Below are 23,353 nucleotides of genomic sequence, written 5' to 3' on the forward strand. Positions count from 1 at the left end.
CATTGTGTTGTTTTGTTTTTTTGTTTTAGTTGTCTTTTTTTTTTTGGACTCACTATGTAGTTGAGGCTATCTTTGAACTTACTACATAACCCAAGCTGGCCTCAAACTCACAGTGATCCTCTGACTCAAACTCCTGAGTGTTGGGATCACAGGCATGTACCACCAGGGTGTGGTGGTTTTGAGTGATTATTTCTCTGATGGCTAATGACTTTGGGGTTTCATGTGCTTATTTGCCATATGTGTATCCTCTTTGGAGAGAAGTATATTTAGATACTTTGCCTGTTTCTAAATTAGGTTTTTGGTTGTTGAGTTCTTCATATATTTTAGATGTAAGTCCTTATAAAATACATAATTTGGGGAAATTATCTGTTTTGTGGACTATCTTTTTACTTTCTTGATGGTGTCCCTTGAAACATAAAACTTTTGATTATACCTATTAGTCAGAAATTTTATCCTTCACAGTTTGAGTCGTTTAGGAAACACTTACACTTTTTGATTTATAAAGTCCTCTTTCACTGTATGTGAAAACTTGAGCTGAAAATCTTATTTACAGAGATCAAGAACACTGGCCAAGAGAGTGCAATATCAAAAATAGACACATATTTACACTGAACAATTAAAAGAGTGTCTATATATGTAGGAAAAAGTTCCAATGGAGGGAGGATCCTAAACCAAAGTATCCACTAATAGTCCTCAACAGTTCAAATATTCATTTCAGTTATTTAACACATATCTGCTATATGTGAGATCTGCCTATTACGCATCAATATACTCTGTCCAGTCATTATCTTCTTTGTTCTTCAACCACCAGCCCCCCAATTTGTTCATTGTTCATGTGTTCCCTATTTGGTTAATGATACAATTACCTACCTAACTTAATTAGTAATTACGCAGTGGTACTTTTCTACAATGTGAGATATGTCTGTAATTCATCACTGTACTTTATATATTTGTTTCCCTGTTTCAGAATCTGTTATGTTTATGTAGTTTACTAGCTATGCTTCCCAGTTTCTAGTCATCAACAAAAAAGAGAAAAAGAATTAACATTTAAATTCTTCATGTATAGAAGGTACTGTATTAGGAAATTTGAATGTACTCTTCAGAACCCTGCTGTAAGAAATTAGCTCAAGTTGAAAGATAGGAAACTAAAGGTCAAAGGAGTTAACTGACATACTGAGGTCACAGAACTGTTAAGGGATGAACCAGGCCATCTGAATCTGAAGCTCTTTATATTTATAGATAGCCAATTTCTTTAGTATACCACAAGAACAGGGCTCTGCAAACAAAATTGAGAAATTAAGAGTCACTTAACATTTTTGGGGTCAAACAAAAGCCACCTATCCATGTGAATACCCAAACCTCAACTTTCCACTACCTTTCCATAAAAGATGCCAATGATTTTTCAGACATGTTTTAAAATACTGATTACTCTTCTAGAAGTTGTATTAAAAAGGAAATGAAGCTGCCTAGTATAACTTACTCACAGTGAACTCATGGTGAGTCCTAGTTACCTTTGTTTCCTTTTCTCAGCCATTCCATGGTATTCTTACTGACACTTAATCCCTAAATCTGAGTGTGGGGACCAGGAGATACGAATGAAAGAAAGGCAATCAGGAATTTGGAAAGAAGGCATTCCAAATAAAACTAATTTGGGGGAAATTTTTCAAATAAAGACATTTCAGAATTTCTTGTTTTGTGATTTCATATACAGCTTAAGAACTTAAAAAGTGAGTAAATTGGGCTAGGGATTTAACTCAGTGGTGCCGTGCCTGCCTCAGAAGCACAAGGTCCTGAATTTGAGACTCAGTACCAAAATAAATAAGTAGTAAGTAAATAAGTAAGTAAATAAATAGCTTCAGGTTGTCGAAAATCTGACAAGAGCATAATTATTCTCTTGGAATTCTGTTCCAATATGAAGAGTACAAAACAGATCTGTTTTCCAGAGGCTTCAGCCAGTTTAGGAAGTAAAAACAGAGGAAATATTTAACACAATAAAAGGTGTTAAGGAAAATTAAGTTTAGGAAAAATAGATCTTTTATCCAAGTTACAAATTTTTTTTCTTTCAGCATAAAAATGATAAGAAAGAAACAAAGTACTGTACTTTTATCTCCAGGTAAGATGGATCGGTAAAATCGGTCCTTCTTTTTCTTCTCCTCTGGGTTTGGAGGCAAAGGTTTCGAACCATGATTTAGGGTTCCAGTGTCTTTGCTACCAGCTCCAATCATAGTGCTGGTGTTTCTCATGGGAGGGGCTGGGGGCTTGTCTTGAATGTCCAGGCCGTTGTTTGACATTGTCACCACCAGCAGCAGCAGCTACTAGAACCAGAAAGACATAACTTTAATTATTTTTGAGCAAAAGGAAACGTATGTAAAAGTTCTTAAGGACTTAAAATTACATAGCCCCTCCACTCACACCATGAATATTGCTGGCCTATTCGCTCAAAAGCACTCACAGATATAAATACCCTCTGTATACCAAACACTGCTGAAAACTCCAATTGTTTTTCTCTCCATTTCCATACTCAAGAAGCTGGAAAATATAGTTAACCACCAAGATTTAGCTAGAAAGCAGAAATCTGTCCTCACAATACTGAGTGGGATGGTGCATTCCTGTAATCTCAGCACTTGGGAGGCTGAGGCAGGAGGATCACTGTGAGTTCGAGACCAGCGTGGGTTACATAGTTCCAGGTCAGTCTTAACTACATAGTGTTCTGTACTTTTTATATTGCAACAGAATTCCAAGAGAATAATTATGCTCTTGCCTGATTTTGGACAACCTGAAGCTATTCACTTATTTCTTTCTTTATTTATTTAGGCACTGGGTCTCAAAAATCAAAAGCAAGCAAAAAAAAAAAAAATACTGAGAGGGAAACCTAATAACATTTACTAGCTTTAAAGAAATGCCTGCCCCAATCTGTTAGGTTTCACTAATTTAGCTATGTGAACATTAAATAAAACTGCTAACAGCAAGCATGCCACACAATGAGTTCTCTAACAGCCTCTAACTTTATAACAGGAGGCAAGTTATACTTTTCTTCTCTACAATGGAATATATATCAAGGGTCAACAAACGTGCTCTTTCTGTAAGTAGTTCTACTGGAACTCAGCCACATTCATTCATTACATTGTCTATGGCTTCTTTAAGGTACACCAGCAGAGTCGAGTAATTGCAACAGAGACTACAATATTTACTATTTGGCCCTTTTTAGGAAAAGTTTGCTCCCTCTGGACTGTACCATCTCTCTAGTACCTCTATTCCCTAAAATTCCATCTCACTCTAAATATATGATGGTCAATGCAATAACCATCATGCTTAAGTTACTGATAATCTCCAATGCCTCTGGAATAAAAAAGAAAGAAAATCTAAAAGAAAGAAAAATATCTCTATCACATACTAGCAATAATTTTAATGAAGACAGACATTATTACCTAAAAATAATTGTTTTTAATAATGAATAAATATGAATGTATCCAGTTTTTAGTTTCTCATTATTTATTCATGCTATAGAAATATTTTTAAAAAGTTTATTTTAAATAAGAACTCCTTAAAATTAAACACAACAACGCTATAGAGATTATAGGCTTCAAAAAAAAAGCGTAATAATCACTAAAAACATTTTAGAAATATAGATGCCTAACTCCCCTAAACTTTGACTTAATATGGACAGGTTAAGGCAAAAATTCTATATTTTGAAAACTAGTAATTCCAATGCTTGCCATATTTGAGTATCATTGCTTCAGAAATCAATTAACTGAAATGCTATGAACAAAATATATAAGGGTCCTCATAGTATTTTCTAATATATGAAGCTACTGATTCTCTACATCTAGCTTTTTCCTCAGTCTTTTCTCCAGGAGCTATTAGTGATCTTAAAACACACCACTCCTTTACGTGAAAGACCTTCAACTGACACAGCAGAATAAAAACTAAAATTCTTTAGCTTCTTTTAGAGGCCCAGTCAATCCATCAGTTTCATTTCCCATCCTACTGCTCCCTCTAATTCTCCCTACACTCCAATCACACCAATTTTTCCAACTACTTTTTATATATGTCATAGTTATCACACATCCATTCCTTTGCACAGCTGTTTCCTCTGGCTAGAAAGCCAATTTGAGAATTCACGCATCTTCTGTGGCTTAATTCTTCTGTTGCTTGTCCTGACATCCTTGAAGTTAGATGTCTGCTTCTTCACATTCCATGGCATCTCCATTTCCGGGTTATGACATTTCTTTTCACTGGGGCCCAATTTTGTCATCTTTTCTAACCAACAGTGTACTCCTATACAATATCTAACTTACAGCAGACTTGATAAATATTTTAATTAATATAGTTTATGCAAGGATGCATACCTTGGCCTTTAAGGAGTTTAGTAGAAGAAATGAAATTATCAGTCCCTCACAAGCTAATGTGAATCTGCCTTACAAACTAAGCCACCACACCTAGAAACAGTCCACATTCAAATTATGCCCCAGAAATCTTTGTTTTCCTTAATTTGCCAAGTATGCTTTCTTTTCCTTTTTTTTCCCAGAGGCTCAAACCCTGAGCCTCATACATGTAAGCATGCATTCTACCACTAAGCTATACTCCCAGCATGCCAAATATTGTTACACACACACACACACAGACACACACACACACGGCCATCCTTCCTGTCATTGATTTCTCCCTTCTCTGACCAAAATGTGTAATAGATACTGGGAAATGGGAAGAAAATGTTAATCTGACTAATAAAAATCTTCCTCACATTTTTTTTTTTTGGAAACAGAGTCTTGCTCTGTAATTCAGGGTGGCCTTGAATTCACTATGTAACCTAGGCTGACCTCCAACTTCATAGCAATCGGCCTCAGCCTCCCAAGTGCTGAGATTACAGGCTTTTACCTGTAATCTTTTTTCCTGGCTCTTACTCATCTTCTAAGGTGAAACTCAAACTGCACTTCTTTTTGTAATTCATCTTGGCCCACCTCTGGCAAATGAACTCCATCTTATTTTTTCTTTAAGCAATCAAGCAAGCAAGGGTAATTTTGTTAATCTAGACTGACGCTCTGGGTAGCGTGTTTTTTATCCATTTCTTCCAGCTTCACTTCCCAAATTTGCCCCTGCTCTCCCTTCCACCCAAATTCAGGTCCTTCAGCTCCCCCAAGAGAGGGTCAAGTGTCTCAGTTCTCAAACATACCACTCAAGGATCCCTGTTCTAAAATTACATCCCTGCAGCCACCTGATAACCTAATCAAGCCCTTCTTGGCCTCTCAGGTCTTTCAATCAACAGCCTCATTGAACATAACTCCCTTTTAGATCTATAACCCAAGAAAGGCTTCAACAAACCTTTCCGATATAGGTTTTTTTATTTGTTTTTTATTTTTATTATAGTAGAGAATTCCCTGGGGATAGAGCTTCATTTTCAAAGTGATTCCTAATTACTTACAACCAAAAACTATTAAAGTCTACTATTTGAACCTTTTTGTCATATTCCAGCCTAGGTCATCCTACCTTTGCTTGAAAACCTCCTATGACAGGAAACCTATGTACCTCAGTTCACGAACTTAATTCTTTCCAGGATTCTAGACGCAAACCAATTTGGTCACGAACCACATCAAATCCCCACAAGGTCAACAATGAACCTAACCAATGAATCTGATTTCACGACCGATTCATTGCAACATGAATTGTAGAATTAAATTCACTTGAAATCAAAGTACCACTTGTAATCTCAAAAGACAGCCTATTCTACCTTTGGTCACTTCATTTAAAGAGTTCTGGCCTACATTAAGTTCTATCTATGTCTTACTGCACTGCAATTATTTGTTAATGCTTTGCTACTACTTCTTGCTCCTCCTCTGTCAGACCTTAGACTATGAACTCTTTCAGAACAAAGTTCATAGCTAGGCATGGTGGGGCACATCTATAATCCCTGCACTTGGGAGACAAAGGCAGAAGGATCACTGTGAGTCTAAACTGCATAGTGAGCTCAAGGCCAGCCTGGACTACATAGCAAGATCTTATTGCAGAAAAAAAAAAAAGCTCGTATCTTATGTATTTCTAAATCCCCAACTTCAGGCCTGACAGAGAAAAAATAATAAATAAAAATGTTAAATAAACAAATAAACAGAAAAAAAATAAAAAATATTACTTCTGTCTGTTAGTCCTAAATCCTATCTCTTAGTGTTACTCAGAACTATCTATTGCTACCCTTGTTCCCAGCCACCGCGTTGCGAGTAGCTTTCCACCACCAGGCTCTTCCATTGTGCCTTTTCTCCCTCGGAGCCAGAGATCACTGAAGGTCCCGCGTGAGACCTGCCTATAAAAAAGTATGTGATAGAAAGAAGAAACTTCAGGAGAAAAAAATACAAATTCCAGCCCGGGCATCTGCTAAAAGATCTGATCCTGAAAGCAATGTGCGTTGTAATAATTTTTTTAGGCTTATTATATTAGATAGGGTATAAATATGTAATATAAAGTTTCTCCTGTTGCTTATAAGCACGAACAAAACTGAAAAGAACAGCAGCTAGATTAGAATAAGAAAATGAATAGAGTATTAGCTTTATCCAACATCCAAACTTAATTTTATTTTTGATCTCAGAAAAATCACTTAGGCACTCTAAGTCTTATTTTCCTTTTCTGTAAGTGAAGTGTTAACTGTAAAAGTGGCGACACAGAACAATTTATGGTATTAAGAAGGAAGTACCGGGCCAGGGATTTAGCTCAGAGGTTCCGCCGCCTGCCTTGCAAACTCAAAGACCCGAGTTTGATCCCCGGCACCAAAAAAAAAAAAAGAGCAAAATAAAAGAGAAATGATAGAAGGAAGTACCTACCTGAAAAATGTGCTTGACTGATCTATGCAGTTTTTGAGGAAGAACACTATAAGCAGAAGTCAACAGAACTACCTCAGAATACTTATAAATAAAAAATATTTTATGTGAAATAGAGCCAGAGTTGTAATAACTCATCACTGGAACTCGGGTACAATGATAAAATGAATGCTAGTTACCACGTGTGAACTCATGAAGCCTGAGATTATTATTATAAGTACTATTTGTAAGATTATTTGGTTATTCATTTTGGCCAAGACAAATTTTTACCTGTAAAAAGGAGATAATATCTATTTTAAAATACTGTTATGGGGACTAAATGAGAAAATACAAATACTGTCCAGTAAGGTGATGTAATATTCTAGTTATAGTAGCATCCCCAAGATTCTTTTATGACAAATATTTTTACTGAATGATAAAACATCACTTACACTGCAGAAAAAAAACTCCACATGAATATCCTATGTAGTATTTGTCTTTTTTTCTAATAAACAAATACATAGTTGAAAAAAAACCTACTACCTTTCTCAAAGTTCTGTTTCCCAAACAGAACTTTAGATACTTAAAATAACCTGTTTGAGACTTCACAAATCTATTTTTCCCAATGTCAAACATTTCCAGTACCTTCAACCTCTACTCACAGAACACAGTTTTGTGCTCTCTTAATCAATGCCCCCTGAACTTACTTGGACTTAGGGTTTCTATGCTACTTTCCAATTTCCCTGCAGTCCTTCAACAAGCCCTTTCCTATAATTTCTCTACAAGTCTTTTCTGTCTTTACAATCACAGATCCTCTCACTAGTCATTTTGTTCTATTTTCAGCATAATGACTAGCACATTTTAAAACCTGTTTACAGGAAAGTGGGTCCAAAACATCACCCTGAGAAGAGAAAGAAGACATACACTTAACTCTTGAATAGGAGAGTAAACAGATCTTATATCTTCCAGCAGTCTCCATAAGCCACTGGTCTGAGAGAATTTTTTTTAAAAAAGCAATATTTTCTGACATACTGCAGTATAAAAGCTAGACTGGGGACATTTATAATGAAAGCTTAGGCAGCACTCTTTTTATTCATTCTGGACAACAAAGACATAAAACAGACAGAGAAAGACAGACTGACCACATTTTACCATTGTCCCAAAGGCTCCAGCAACCTAATAATTTATAAGCAACTAATTACACTAAAGTATTAATTGTAAATCATCTGAACGGCTATATAAGAAATGTAGGATGAAAAGGGCCACTAGCAGGGAGGCAGGAAGGGAGGAAGGGAGGCAGGGAGGCAGGCAAGCAAATAAGCAAGCAATGACTGGGATAAAACTAAGAGGTTTGGGTTTAAGTCCTGCTCTGTTATTTATTAGCTTATAGAAGTTCCTATCCTGTGAGATGCAATTTGATTGATGTTTTCCACTATGCAGTCTCTAGATATAGTGGTCAAGAGGCAGTGAAGGAGGAGAAGTGATTTGTGTCTCTTGAACATGCTGTGAAAAGCACAGATAGAGTGCTAAAACAGAAAGAAGGGAAAGAGAGCCGATGGTAGAGAGTGCTTACCTAGCATGTTCAAGGTCCTGGGATGAATCCCCAACACCTCTCATTCCCCACAAATAAAAAGGCAGGAAGAAAAAAACACTTCAAGTAGCTACTATGTGTAAGCTACTTCAGACACTAAATGAAGAATAGGGATTCAAAGATCACTGAAAACTACTTCTTTCCATTCTACCACCTTGAATTCCACTGAATTAATGTGGAATTAATTCAATGGATTAATCCATTGATAAATTCATAGCTGAATGTTCTGTTAGGGAGGGAATTGAGGACACATCTTTGGAGGGTGTGCAGCTCTCTTCCTGGTTCTTCCCACTTTTTCTGCTCCCTGGATGCCATGAGTTGAGCAGTTTTCCTCTGCCACACCCTTCTGCCATACTATTTTTTGCCTTGGAACAAACTGACCATGCATGGACTAAGCCCTCTGAAACAGTGGGCCAAAATAAACCTCTCCTTTAAATTGCAAGTGTTAGACATTTTGTCCCAGTGATAGGTAGGTGATAATACAGAAATCAGAGATTTTAAGATGCATATAACATCAAAGCCAGAAGCAACCTTAGATATCTAATTTGAACTCCTCAATGAGAAGTAGGAATATCTAGGTCCAAAGAAAAGGCAGAAATGGGCTAAAGTGATACAGGAATTTAAAAATAGATAAGAGATAAAACCCTCTTTAAACTTTCCTACTTTATTCATCCTTTAAAACAAAACAAGTATCTTTTTTGTGGTACTGAGGATAGAACTGAGGGCCTTGTGCATACTAGGCAAACACTCCACTACTGATCTATATCTTCTGCCCTTCAAATCTCATCTTTACACCCTGCCAAAAGATTTTCCAACTATATTGTTCTTAAGGTAATCTAACCCCTATTTATGAACCACTTCTGACCTAAACTTTACTACTTCTGATTTATGTTTGTTAGCCAAATACAGCAAATGGCAAATATAAAAATATATAAGCATGTCTGTGCTGAATTTGATTGACTTTACCTAATGTCTACCAGAGAAGATAAATGAAATTTTGTTCCTCAAATATTTATACACACACACACACACACACACACACACACACACACACACATATGGCATAAACAGGATATAAAATCAAAATGAAAGTTATACATCTGGTGCACTTGCAGATTCTTCATTCAAGTGCATTCAAATCAATAAACTTTTACTAAGTACTTACATGTAAGGTGCTACGTTAGAAACCAGGAACAAGTAAATATGTACACAGACAAATAAATGAATAAGATTACCACCTCAGAGGCTTTCAGTCTAGTAAACAATAGGATTTAGAAAACCACAGTAACCACCTCTGGTTCCTATAATCCCAGCACTCAGGAGACTGTGGTAGGAGGATCACTACGGGTTGAAGGACAGCCTATGCTGCATAGTGAATTCAAGGCCATTTTGAGCTACATCGCAAGACCCTACCCCAAAAAACAAAATAGGCTAGATTCCAATAATGAATGTAACTGTATTGTATACCTAGATTGTACCAATAAACTCAATAAAAAGAAAAAAAAAAAAAACAGGCTAGGCATGGTGCTAGGCATGGTCCATAATCCCAGCACTCTGGAGGCTGAGGAAGAAAATCACCAAAGTTCAAGGCCAGCCTGGGCTATGTAGTAAGACTCTGTTTCAAACCTCCTCAAAAAAAAAAAACAAAAATCTTAAAAATAGAAAAATCACAATGTTGCTTAAGCTGGGTGTTGTGTAATACATGCCTATAATCCCAGCTACTTGGGAGGCTGAGGCAGGAGGATCACAAGTTGAAAGCCACGCTGGACAATTTAGCAAGACATTGTCTCAAAATTAAAATAAATAAACAAGTGCTCACTTCAGCAGCACATATACCAAAACTGGACCAAAAATAAAAAAATAAACAAACAAAAAGGGCTGAGGGTATAGCTCAGTGCTGAAAAAAAGAGTAGCAGTTTATAAAACAAATAGGTCAGACTAGTGGTCTTTAACTCTGGACTATCATAGTTGGACTACTAGTCTCTGCGAGTTTTTTAAAACACCAATGCATAAGTGCGTGGTGGGAAGTATACCAATATCTTCAATTTACTCTGAAATGCATTTTTAAAAAAGACTAATGGAGGAACATAGGAATTAAATATGTCTATATAGTATATAATGGTTGGACTAAAGTAGTCATACACCTCTTAACAACAGGGATATGTTCTGGGATGTATCATTTGATCAGCATAGGATATACTTCATAAACCTAGACGAAATAAATCCGTTACCCATAGCCTCTTGATGCAATTAAGAGACACAGTAGGGCTAGGGATGTAATAGAGTACTTGTCTAGCATTAGCATGCACAAGGACTTGGTTTCAATCCCCAGCTCTGGAAAAAAAAAAAAAAAAAAAAAAAAGATTTGCAGTAAGCATCAGATATAAGATGGTGCTGCCAGCATAACATAGCATATTATTTTACAGAAGTACATTACAAAATAATTAAAATATATAGTATAATACATAAATTAGTAATAGTTGTCTATCTTCATTATTAAATACTATACACTATACAGAACTCCATGTACTATAAATTAGGTTTGTTTATATCAGCATGACCCCAATAACATTATGATGGCTCTGATGTCAGTAGGTGAAAGGAATTTTCAGCTCTAGTTTAATCTTATGGGAATACTGTTGCATACGCATTCCTTAATGGACCAAAATGCTATTCATTGTGCAGTGTTAATGAAAAAGAATTTAGGCAGTGGGTATACAGGTATTCACTATACAGTTATTTCCATGTTTGAAATTCTTCCTATATAGTGATGAGAGATGATGCTTAAATTCTCCTATAGTCTCCAATTTAATTAGCCTGGGATAGGTACAGTACCGGGCCTAGAAAAAATGGATAAGAAGTAAATGAATTTTGATGGAGAAAGATGATGGCAAATGACCATTAGAGACTACCAGAATAACAAAGATAGAGTACAGTGGGTAGAACGCAATATAAAATAATTAAAGTGTCATGATGAAAAAGTGGGACACAGCAGATCACTGTGGGCCTTTTATGTTCTGCACCACATATAACACTAGTCACAAAAAATGGCTCTTTCTAGGCAATTCTAGAACTGGGCAATAAATGCCCCATGTTAAGATTAAAATTACATTGCTTTAAAGACAAGGCTGTGTGGGCCAGGGATTTAGCTCAGTGGTTCCGCAGCCCGCCTCACAAGTGCAAGGGCAGGAATTGAATCCCCAATCCCAGTATCCCCCCAAAAAAAGAAGAAAAGAAAAAACAAGGCTGTGGAGAGATAACAATGAGAAAAAAGAGGTGCTGCCTAGAGGAAGAGACCAGCTGCTATCCATCTGGACTGAGAATTCTGCAATGCCTTGAGTTCACAGTACGGTATTTTGAAGTTCCAGACAATCCTCTAAACTTACTAACACAGCTGCTGTAATCCTAAAGAACAATTTCCCTAGAGAACTTCCTGAACTAATTACCTTTACAACTAAGATTTCTGCCATCACTTGTAGCTGACATTTTTTTTATTTTATAGAAAACCTGTAAATCTATTTGGGAAGTATCATTTTTCTTGTTCATTAAAACAAAGATTTATCATTTACTGTTTGCCACACTAGGTTAGGTGCTGGAAATCCACAGTAAGCAAGTCCAAAGAAACAAAAGAGATTCTGTCAATTACCTAGAGACACATACCTAGCGAGCAGCACAGGCAGAAACTTCAAAGTTCTGTGTGGTAACAGAACCACTGCATCACATTTCACTTTTGCCTCTAAAGGTAAAGAAATGGACTAGATAACCACTAATATAATCTCAAGATAAGTCCTCAGCCCATTATTTCAAATGAAAGAGAGAAAGACAAACAAATAAAACCCAGTCCACACATACTAATGACATTTCTTAACTTCAAATAACCCAAAGCAGCTGCAACTGGCATAACCAACACCCCACGCAGGACCAGAGAGTACTGTATGCCCTTGACTCCTTTGCTTATGAGAATCTGATATTTAATTAAGTTGTGCCATGAGGTTTTCTTTGGCAGGAGACTGGAATGCTGCCAGCTTGAATTTGCTGAGGGATGTCCTTCTAATGTGTCAAAGACCTCCCACTATGCAGCCTCCAACCACTTACTCAGGTTTAGCAACAAAATAGCAACTGCTGGAGCAGCAGGGAAGAAAACTACAGGCTGTTTCTGGGCTGTTACAAAAGTAATTTCTGATCCTCTGTTGCCTTTTAACATAAAATACAAATAAGACCTACTTTTATAGAGAATTTTCATGAGAACTGAAAAGCATAAACCAGAAAAGCACCTACCATACTGCCTGGAACAAAATAGATGTCCGATAAATATTTGTTTGCTTCCCCACCTATTATTCTAGTTTTATTTCTACTATTTTCTAAACATCCGTTCCAGCTCAGTAGGCTTTCATACTCCTGTCTTTGCCTAATACTGTTCTATCTGCCTAAAATGTCCAAACCTATCTGCCAAGCAAACTTCTAAGTCCAAGTTGACTCACTTCCTCTGTGAAACCCTTGGAGCAGACCCTTAATTCCATCTTTTCCGAGAATTTAGTAACATTTGATATATATTTCTATGGAACAATTTCCAAATTCCATCCTATATTAACTATAATCCACATTTCTTGTCTTCACCAAGCAATGAGTAAATACAGGTACAAAACTGAGTGTGATTAATCGCTATGTTTTCACAGACTACCCAGCACAGAAATGTTACAAACTGAGTGATTAGGAACAGTTTACTTTCTAAAGAGGCCTGGTTTGTTGGAAACAGAAACTTGAAGGATCTTGAAGAATTGGCCAGTTCCAAACTTTTACTTTATGGGAACATGAAAGCCATAGGGATATGTATTTTATCTAAATTCACTGAATGAAATAATTGATAAAGACATGTCTAACTTTGGACTATTCTGATCTCTTAAAAACACAATTTCAACATTAATTATAAGTTGAGTCAGAATGAACAAAAGGTTATACCAAGAGGCAACAAAGTGGGTCAGAAAGGGCAGAGATTTGGAGAGACCTAAATTCACTCAGGCTGATCCAGTACTTACACTTACACACACACACACACACACACACACACACACACACACACACAAGCACGCACATGCACACATGCACGCACATGCACACATGCACACACACCCCTACGTATCTTCACTCCAAATATTCCTGCAGTCACTAGTTACTTATAGCGACTAGCACTATGGATCATATAACATATACTCTACCATCTTGAGAAATTTCTGACCAGTAGCCCCAGTCCAGTTATTCCCAACAGTTAAGGCAAAATTTCAAACTTAAGCCAGGTGTGGTAGTATACAACTATACCCTTAGTTATCTGAGAAGCTGAGGTAGAGGATGGTTTCAGCCCTGGTGTTCATGTTCAGCCTGGGCAACATAACAAGACCCTGTTCTCAAAAAACAGAGCTGCTGCTGCTGCAAACCTGTGTTAGTTACTTTTCTCTCGTTGCTGAGACAAAATACCCAACACACAAAGTTAAAAGGGAAGGGGTTTATTTGGTTTACAGTTCCTAGAGGTTTCAGTCCATAATCAGCTGTCTCCAAGACAGGGATGGCAAACAAGCATCACAGAGGAGAAACAATATGAAACACACAAGGCAGCAAAGGCAACAAGCAGTTTAACAGCATCCTTCTGCCCCTTTTATCTTACTCAGGCTACCAGAGATTAAGGACAGTGCCAAACTAATCACTTGTAGTAGTTTAGTAATCACATGCCCTTAACCCCAGCATCATACATTCCAGATTCAACTACCTCTGAAAAAGAAACTTCTGCCTCATCCACATGAGGCTTTGGGGGGACATCTAAACATAAACCATAACAAAGCCCTACCCTAAAAATTCAAATTTAAGCTTCAAACCTCCATATCTAGCAGTTGATAACATGTATTGAGAAAACTTGAGGCTGCTTTAGTCTGAGAGCTAAAAGGAAACACAAAAAGACCCCTGGTTCAAACTCCTAGGAAGCACTGTATCTATTCTATTGTTTCCTACTGGTTGACCCCAATCAATGGCTCTCTAAATATAACCTGTGATTTCCCACAGTGCCACATGCTGCCTCAAAGGAATAGTTTCTCCTAAAGGATTGACAACCACAATACAAGAACAGACCACCCTCCCTCCTCTGAAAGATAATCAGGATTAAGCCAACTAACTCTCCAATGTCCATATACTTCAGTCTTGTAAATCACCCAAACTCTTGTCCCCACCTTCTGTATAACTTTTAAACAGACCAAATTCCCTACCCTTCTCTTGACTTTAGAAACCTTTACTATTTCTTCTGCACTTCCCATGTCATTGGATAACTCACCTTTGCATCCCAAAATCTAAAACTTCTCTAGCAGCTCTCTCAACTAAAGGATGTCTTCTGTAACACACTTAGCCTATAGGCTTTGTCCTTAATTTTCAGTGCTATTTGCAAACTATTTCTTTACTTTCCTCTTAGTGGTGGTACACGCCTGTAATCCTAGCACTCAGAAGGCTGAGGCGGGAGGATCACCATGAGTTCGAAACTAGCCTGGGCCACATAGTGAGTTCCAGGTCAGTCTCAACTACATAGTGAGACCATCTCAAAAGACCAAAAAAAAAACAAAACAAAAAAAACCCTCCATTTTCTCTTGTATAGCCTCTAATGGCTACTATCACACTTTCCTACTTACTCATTTCCTGTGACTCTCAAAGGATTTAGTTCCTGTACAGTCTCTTTCTGTATCCCTCTAGTTACTATTCTAGCTGACCACAACAGCTTCAATGATGATCCTATCAACACCGTGTCCACTTCATTTTATGACTTTACTTCCAACTTGGTCCATATTCCCATGATTATACCATGGACCTGATCACCAAAATGTACATCAACTCGAATATCTCAAATGAGTCATATGTACTCCGAACAACAATAGCTCACTTGCTCAAGAGCTTCCACTACAAACTATGCGTAAGTCCCTCTGCCTTTATGTCTCTCTTTATCTAATCATAGTCCATCAAAATTACTCAAACATCAGGAAAAAAAATCCTCCCTCTCCTTTCCAAAATTTAATTGGCAAAATCCCAGCTTTGGGATACCTGAATTAACTCTTTTTCCAACTGTTTCTACAATGAAACAGCCAATGCTATAGAGAACATTACAAAATCTGATTAAATGCTTTCACTTAAAAGTTATGATTATCTTCCTAGAAAATCGTCCCACTCATCCTCTCCTTTAGCTGCTGAGCTTAACTATCAATGAAAAAAAAAAAAAACAATTCTTGCAGGAAAATGCCATCTTCTTACCCCAAAATCTATGTGTCTCCTTGTGCCTGCAACCATGTTCTCCTTCTTCTCATCTAAAAAATTCTCCCTGTATTCCTTCACTTGCACTTCTTTTCACCCAGAATGTTCTCTTTGGGGTACAATGATGCATTTTCTGTTAGATATATTCAGTCATTTGATATATACAGTCATTCAACAGATACTTATTGTCAATCTACAATGTATCAGTGCTAATCTAATTGAAAAAGACAAAATTCCTACACTGATGAACTTTATAGTATACAAAGAGAAGCACACAAAGAAATAGGAGCACAATATGAAGTTCATGTCTGTGCGAATATAGGGAAAGGGGGTTGATCATGACTGGATTCTCTGAGGAAGAAACACTTAAGACAAGTGAAATGAGACAACAAATTACAGTAATATCTGGAAGAAGACCACTTTAAGCAAAGGAAGCAGTAAATACCAATGTCCTAGATGAGAATGTACTAGCCACCAAAACCAGCAAAAAGGCCAGAGAAACTAGAATTGAATGAACAAGGAGAAATATTATAGAAGATGGAAATTACAGATACAGCCACAGGTCAGATTGTACACGGCCTTACAGGCTAGCATAAAAAGTCTAGATTTTTATAGCAACTATATAAAGACAATGAAAAGTATCTGAGGAGTGATTTGATTTGTTTTAGACATATCACTCTAGCACTCTAGCAGCAGAGCAGAATAGACTACAGGAGGACAAAAGAAAAGGAGAGAGACCATTATTAAGCGATTGCAATAATCCAGGTAGAAACTGATGGTAGCTTAGATACTGGCAGTAGATACAGGAAAGTAGTTCAAAAGAAAATATATCTGGAAGGTAGAGTCAAATGGCTTAAGAGACTGGATCTAGCATGGGAGAGAAAGTAAAATTCAAGATGATGTTTAAATTTTTGGCCTCACTCAAAAATACTGGGTAAATATGAACACATTGCAGTGTCTCCTATTCAAACAAACACACATACACACACTCACCTGCACAATCCCTCTCCCGAAACCCACAGTCTTCTCCAAACACCATTATGTCTACGCCTTTCTAAACAAGCAAAGAATCTCAAGAGTTGTCTATTTAAACTGTCTTCACACCTCCCCTGTTAGACAAAAGACTACCATTTTACCAAAAGTAGACCTATCAAGATTACCAACCATCTCCATCTTGCCAAATAAAAGTCACATTCTGTTTTTACATTACATAACCCTCAGTAATACTCAACATAACTAACCTCCCTTCCTTCATTTTCAAATACTCTACTCTTTTGGCTTCTGGGGAAGCATATTCACCTGGCTTTCTATCTTTCGGTGTACTCTTCTCTCCTTTATAGACCTCTCCTTCTGCTATACTCTACATGTTTAAAGCTCAGGACCTCCTTTACTCCTATACTATACTCTCTCCAAGATTATCTCATTACCTCCCATTGTGGTTGATGATGCCCAAGCTTCTATCTCTTGACCAAATGGCTCTCTCTGAGACTAATAACCATCTATTAGACAACTCCACTTGCATTACTTTTAGGTTTGAGATACTGATGAGCAATACAGGTGAGCTTTCTAATATACAGTTAAACCTAACACACCAAATGTACATCTCAGTTTTCACAGCCTGTATCATGAGTTTTACTTATACTTGATTATAGTTCTCCCTCAACATACAGTAAGCTTCATAAAGTAGGAACTAAGTCTGTTATATTTATCAATGTATCTGTAGCAACTAAATAGGACCTCACAAGAGTAGGCACTCAGGACTCTTAAAATTTACTAGATCATGTTTCTGCCCCTAAGGAAGGGAGGGAGGGAGGAACGGAGGGAGGGAGGGAGGAAAAAAGAAAGAAAACAGACTAATAGAAGAGACAGATAATAAACCACAATACAATTATGGCAAGTGCTCCTACTGAGTGCTGAGAGAAGCATAAAGGTGCTGCATGAATCTAGAAGAGGGGCAAGTGATAGCCTAGGAGTCAAGGAAGACTTTCTCAAGGAGTGACTTCGCAATTTATTTTTGCAAGATAAAAATAAGTATAGCTATTGTATTTACTATATAATTATTTTTCTTTTTTATATCATTACTTTAAAACTTTATAGTAATCCTTCAGGGTAGACAGAAGTATCTTCTATTTTATATATGAAACCTAGAGAGACAGCCATCCAATCTAACTAGTAAATGGAAGAACAAGGCTTCAAACTGAACTCACTTAATCCTTTCCTCCCTCCCCCTTCTTTTCTTGGTATACCACAAGGCATCACTAAAAATAATAGTTTCTGCTTGCCACTATCTGGCCTTCAATAAAGCACATTTGTAACTTCTTGGCTTCCATTTTGAGCCTTTAAACTTTGTCTGTTAGCCCCCTTGTTCTCCTTTATTCGCTGAGAATTGAATCTCAGTTTTAACTAATGAGTGGCATCCCTAGGTTTTCAGGCTATAACATCTGAGCCTTTTTTTTTTCAAGGTTTGAGGATGTATCCAAGAACCATCACCATAACAACACTACAGTACTTTATGAAGCATTTTCACACTTTTATTATTCATTTGATCCTTACAAACCCAATGAGGTGTTAAACCCCTACGGAAGTACAGAGGGCCACAAAAGTAAAATATCTATTTAGCTACATCTCATCTCAGGACTTTATGACCTGACAGAAATCAATTTTAAGAAAATAGAGGGAAGAGAAAGGGGCAGAAGAGATCAAATGGCTAGAGGAAACTCAGCACCAAGCCACTCCTGGAACTGGAAGCTAACATGGACAAAGTCTATTTCTTTTCCAAGGTAATGAGTATTGTATTGGTCATAGCACAGTGCCCTATCACAAGGAACGGTTCTTTTCTCGTTTCACTAATACCTACATTCTAGCTGCAAAAGTAACCAGAAAAAAGAATATAAGAAACTCTCTGCATACTATATGCACATACACAGTCAGGAAATAACATGGTATCAGCAAATAGTTACAATTAGAGAAAACAAGTTTAGGTCCAAACTTTGCCACTTACTTGGTGAATCTAAAATTTTCTCCTTCACATTATCATAGCTTTGTGTTTCCCTCTACAATACTTACATATGAGATACTACACTCCTTGACCTGCTTTATGGAGAGCAACTCAGTCTGACTTTCACGTTTTCCAGTATTTAGATTCATAACTAGCACGGAATAGATGATTCAGAAAATGTTCAAATACTTACCAGTCCAATTATTTAAATACAGGTTGAGCAAAAATTGTGTATTTTTCATTAATTTTTACAATGTAACAGGAAATATAAAAATAACAATTTTATCAAATTTATTCAATACAAGAATTTACTGGTTGAAATGATACCTACCCTAGTGATGCTCCAGATAGTCAGTACGTAAACAAACACACTGCTCCAGTGACGCCCAGAGTAAACTGTTAAGTGGTTAATAATGCCATATTGAAAGCTTTTTGTATAAATACATATTCTAGACAGTGAATGCCAATAAAAAACAGCAACTCTGCTATTCTCATCTCTGCTTCCTCTCACTCTCACAGACTGAGACAGGTCTCAAGAAAAGTCTGCTAAGAGAAAATAAACCAGTCCAAAGGGCTAAACTTTGGAGAGGAAGAGAATGAACCTATATGGCCCCTTTACCCACCACAACTTTCCCCAACACACACCCCAAGCCCCAAAGGACCCTACCTTGCACAGGAAGCACTCTTCTTCAAAGGACCACTGTCTTCTCCTCTAGGTCTCTCTCTTCTCGCTCTGCCTCATCCCCGCTGTTCTCCTTCCTCCTAATAGGCTCACAGGTCAGCCAACCTGCAGGTCAGTACTGCCTCAGAGCCACTAACGGGTCACTGACCATCTCCCAGCTACCCATTCACTGAAAGGAATTTGAGCCTCTGCCCTGCCCTAATTGACACTCTTGCTCTCAAGCTTCTCAAGACCCCAATTCTCATCTTTGCTTTTCTCTACTGTCCACCTGCTCCCCCATCCCCTCTCCAAGGGAAGGTGGGGAACAATTTAGGAAGGAGGACTGCTTACTGGCAAGACAAGGCATCAAGACAGTAAGGAGAGAGACTGGAACCTGGGAGAGAGAGAATTTAAGTGAAAGCTAAAAGCAAAGTTAGTATAAAACAATGTTTGGACTCAGACAAACACTATAGCAAGGTCCCTAACAACCAGTAACTTACTAATAAATAAGAAAGCATTAGAACCAATATCCTAAGAGAAAAAAAGAAGAAAGTCTAACTAAGAAGAAGAGAACCCAAGAGTGGGAAGAAAAAAACTGGTTATGGAAACAGAGAAAAGGAAAGCATGAGGAGAGCAGGAAAAGGGAGAAAGAGGAAACAGAATGGGGGGGGCAGGAAAATTATCAGGAAGAAGAAAAGGAAAGAGGACAAATAAGTCATGGAAAAATGGGGGGCGGAAATAACCGAGGTAGTTTGGTAGCAGGTCTGTCGTGAGTTTCTTGGTGCCAGATAATAAAGGGAGGAATTATAGTGATTAGCATATTATACAGCCTCAAGGTCTGTCATTTACTTAAGAGTTAAAAAGTGATCCAAAGACGACAGCCTCATTTAAAGCAGCTTTCTAAGTACAGTGTTGAAGAATAGGCCGGTTCGAGGAAAAACAAAACGTTAAGATTCTTTGGCCTACTTTTTCTCATCCCCTCCCTCTCCCGACATCTAAACACCTACCCCACAACACTAAAATAACCAGCAGCATTCTCAGCCTCTGTCTTGCCAGTGAAGTTAATGGTTTCTAAACAGACCAGGAAGGTGCCATACAGCAGACTGGTTGGGAGACAGGACACCAAGGTCTGCTTTCCCAGCTAGCCTCTGCCTGCTACGGGACTGAGGGGAACCTCCGTGGCCCATTCTAATCCTTTTTCTGGAATACCTTTCCAAAAGATATTGTGGCAACCTAGGGAAGCCAGAGTTCATCACAAATGGAGTGTCAAGCCCAAAACTGTAGATAAGGAAACTGAGGCCCAGAGTCTGCCTCAACAGGACCAGCCCCAGGTCTCCTACCTCCTAGTTCACTCAGCTCTTAACAAGTCCCATGGTCCCAGCTGGCCAGCAGCTAAGCCAAGGCTGAGGAAAGAAAGCATCACACCAAGCAAAAAGCTCAATACAGGCAGAGGACCCCTGAAGCAGAGCAGTTTCCCCCAAAGCCCAGCTTCCTCTTAATACCCTTCTCTGGCCAGAGCTCTGATTCCAGTGCAGGCCTAGCCCTGCCTGGGTAGACTCATCTGAGGGTTCCACCCTGTGCTCCTTCCCTCATTAAGTGCCCCTTAAGGTAAGAGGAATGTGATACACACGCCTCGCTTCACCACACCTGGAAGCTGGCAGAGACCCCCCAAAAGAACACAACCCAGCTGAGCAAGCCCAGGGCAGCGTGCTATTAATTACCTGGTGCAGGGAGCCGGCCCAGACATCTCTGGGGATTGTTTCCGTCGCAGAACACCACCTCTCCCCGCCTAGCAGAGTTCGACAAAGCCGGGGCTCTACCAGCTTGGCTGGATTCGATTTGGCCGGCTCGGGCAGCGTAACCACCCGCCCAGTTCCCAAGGTGCCGCACGCCTGCGCCCCAGCAGCGTAGCCAAGGCACCCGCCCGCAAGAAGGGAGAAGGGGCGGGGGCAGGAGGGGAAAGGGGCGGGCGGGAGGAGGCTGAGCGTCTCCTTTCTGCAAAGCAGCGCTGAGCGTGGGGAGTCACTACCTTCCCACAGTTTTGGCTGTTTTCCTGCACTCAGTCTTTAAAGAGGAATCTCTCAGTAGGCCAGGCTTTCCAGGGTCTGTGAGAGGGCTGGGTGAGCTCTGGAGTGAAACATCACTGTGCCTTAATTTATGTGGGTGGGCATAGACCTCAAATCTGATTTGGGATTGTCAGATTAGATCAGATTAAATGGACTCTTCCCCTGACCCTCCCAAAGGCGCCGCATAACTACTTCTAAGCAAAGAAAGCTGAGCAGCAGCTACAACTTATAAAGAGCTATTTATTGTGCACCATGTGCTTTACAAACCTTATGTCTACCACAACAACCTCAAAGTAGGCACTATATTCTCACATACAGTATGTCAAAACTGAGGCTCAAGGAGAATGTGGTCTCAAACCTAGAATGAGCCAGGCATGGCAATGCACGCCTGTAATCCCAACACTGGGGAAGCTGAGGTAGGAAGATTGCTCTGAGTTCGAGACCAGCCTGGGCTACATAGTGAGTTCTAGGTCAGTCTCAATTATATAGTGAGACCCTGTCTCAAAAAAACAAACAAACAAAACAAAAATAAATAAATAAATGAAAACCTAGTATGTTATCAGGCAATGAGATGAAACATGAGCTGAACAACACATTACAGAACATTTACCAACCCTGGTCCAGACCCTAAAGGACGACTCCTATTAACTAATAACTGAAACAATTAAAACAATGGTTTCACACCATTTCCAAATGCTCCCTAAGAGTTAGTATTACCTCATCACTCCACTTACCCAACACACCCATTGTTTCTGATAAACATAACAGGAGTCAGGGTATGCAGATTACCTCTTGTAGGTCATAATTAAGAATTTAGGTTTTCTTCCAAGTTTCAGCCATGAGAAGACTTTGGACAGAGTGACAGGACATAACATTTTTAAAAGATCACTGACTACTCAATAAAGAAGTGGTAATAGAATCAAGAAAAAAAAGCAGATTATTTTAGAGCTACAGACAACAAAAGATAGTAATAATGTAGACTTATGTAAGGTAAGATGAAAAGAAAGAACCATATTCTAAAGATAAAACTTGAGAGAACCAGTAGCAGAACTGGTGTAAAACAGAATGTAACAGATGAGAGTGAGCAATGATTTCCCCAGAATAATATATCTGGTAAATGACTGAGGCATTCATGACCTCCACTGGCTCCTAAGCAGGTTTCTCTTCTCTGCAATGCTGTTTATAAAACAAAATGTTAGGTAATGGAATATGAGAAAATGAAAAATAATGGAAACAAAGTCTTTAGAGATAGGGAGGGAGAGATAGGGAGGGATTGAAGGGAGGGCAGGGGAATGGGGAGAGAAACAAGATTGACTATGTAAAGGTACAAATTTCCAACAATGAATGTCATTATACTGTACACATTAAATGTACCAGAAAATTAATTTTTAAAAAAACTAAAAGAAACTGTTAGTAGTCTCTGTACCAACCTGCCAAAGAGCAGGTTAGTTTTATGTTATGTACCCATCTTCCTTGACCAATGTCTACACTTTGATTCAATGAGCCCAAATTAGTCTAACTGCAGAGAATGTACAGGAAAAATTCTATGAGACAAGGAAAGCACCTAGCTGTTTGTTAAGTACTATTATTTACCCTTTCCAGGCCTTGAGTACATACTAGTCCTATTCTAACTAATGGAAATCTCAAATTTGGTAAAGACATTTCTTGAAGGCAGCTACAATAAAGAATTGTTCACATGTGTAAATACCAAATAGTTTCTCTGGTGTGAAAAACTGAAACTGTAAGTAAGGATCAAAATGTATAACAGATAATGTGAAATAGGAAGAAAAGGTCCAAAGGGGTTAAGGAAAGTGGGAGGGATAGGGGAAAGGTAAAAAAGAGAAAGGAATAAGTGTGAGAAAAGGAAAAAATGGAAACAAAGTCTTTGTAAAGAGGAAGGGATGGAGGGCTTAAATGGAGGGCAGGAGAATGGGGGAAAAAATAACCAATATATGTGTGTGTGTATGTATGTAT

At 38.3% G+C, this 23,353-nt stretch overlaps 1 protein-coding gene across 3 annotated transcripts in view; it reads right to left on the minus strand.

The window, feature by feature from the left end:
- Pak1 (p21 (RAC1) activated kinase 1) overlaps positions 1 to 21,223 on the minus strand; it is an 87,747-nt gene extending 66,524 nt beyond the window's left edge. The window contains exons 1-2 of one of the 3 annotated variants that reach the window (XM_010633299.3): positions 21,035 to 21,223; positions 2,102 to 2,312 (exon numbers count right to left, since the gene is read on the minus strand). In XM_010633299.3, the coding sequence (XP_010631601.1) occupies positions 2,102 to 2,291 (190 nt within the window). In that variant the 5' untranslated portion in view covers positions 2,292 to 2,312; positions 21,035 to 21,223. Of the gene's footprint in view, positions 1 to 2,101; positions 2,316 to 19,319; positions 19,440 to 21,034 lie in introns of those variants that run through there. The other 2 variants (XM_010633297.2, XM_033764240.1) reach the window with 2 other exon arrangements.
- Positions 21,224 to 23,353: the final 2,130 nt, after the last annotated feature.

This window comes from Fukomys damarensis, unplaced genomic scaffold (assembly GCF_012274545.1).
Source record: "Fukomys damarensis isolate Sample0158 unplaced genomic scaffold, DMR_v1.0_HiC HiC_scaffold_16, whole genome shotgun sequence".
NCBI classification, from domain to species: Eukaryota; Metazoa; Chordata; class Mammalia; order Rodentia; family Bathyergidae; genus Fukomys; species Fukomys damarensis.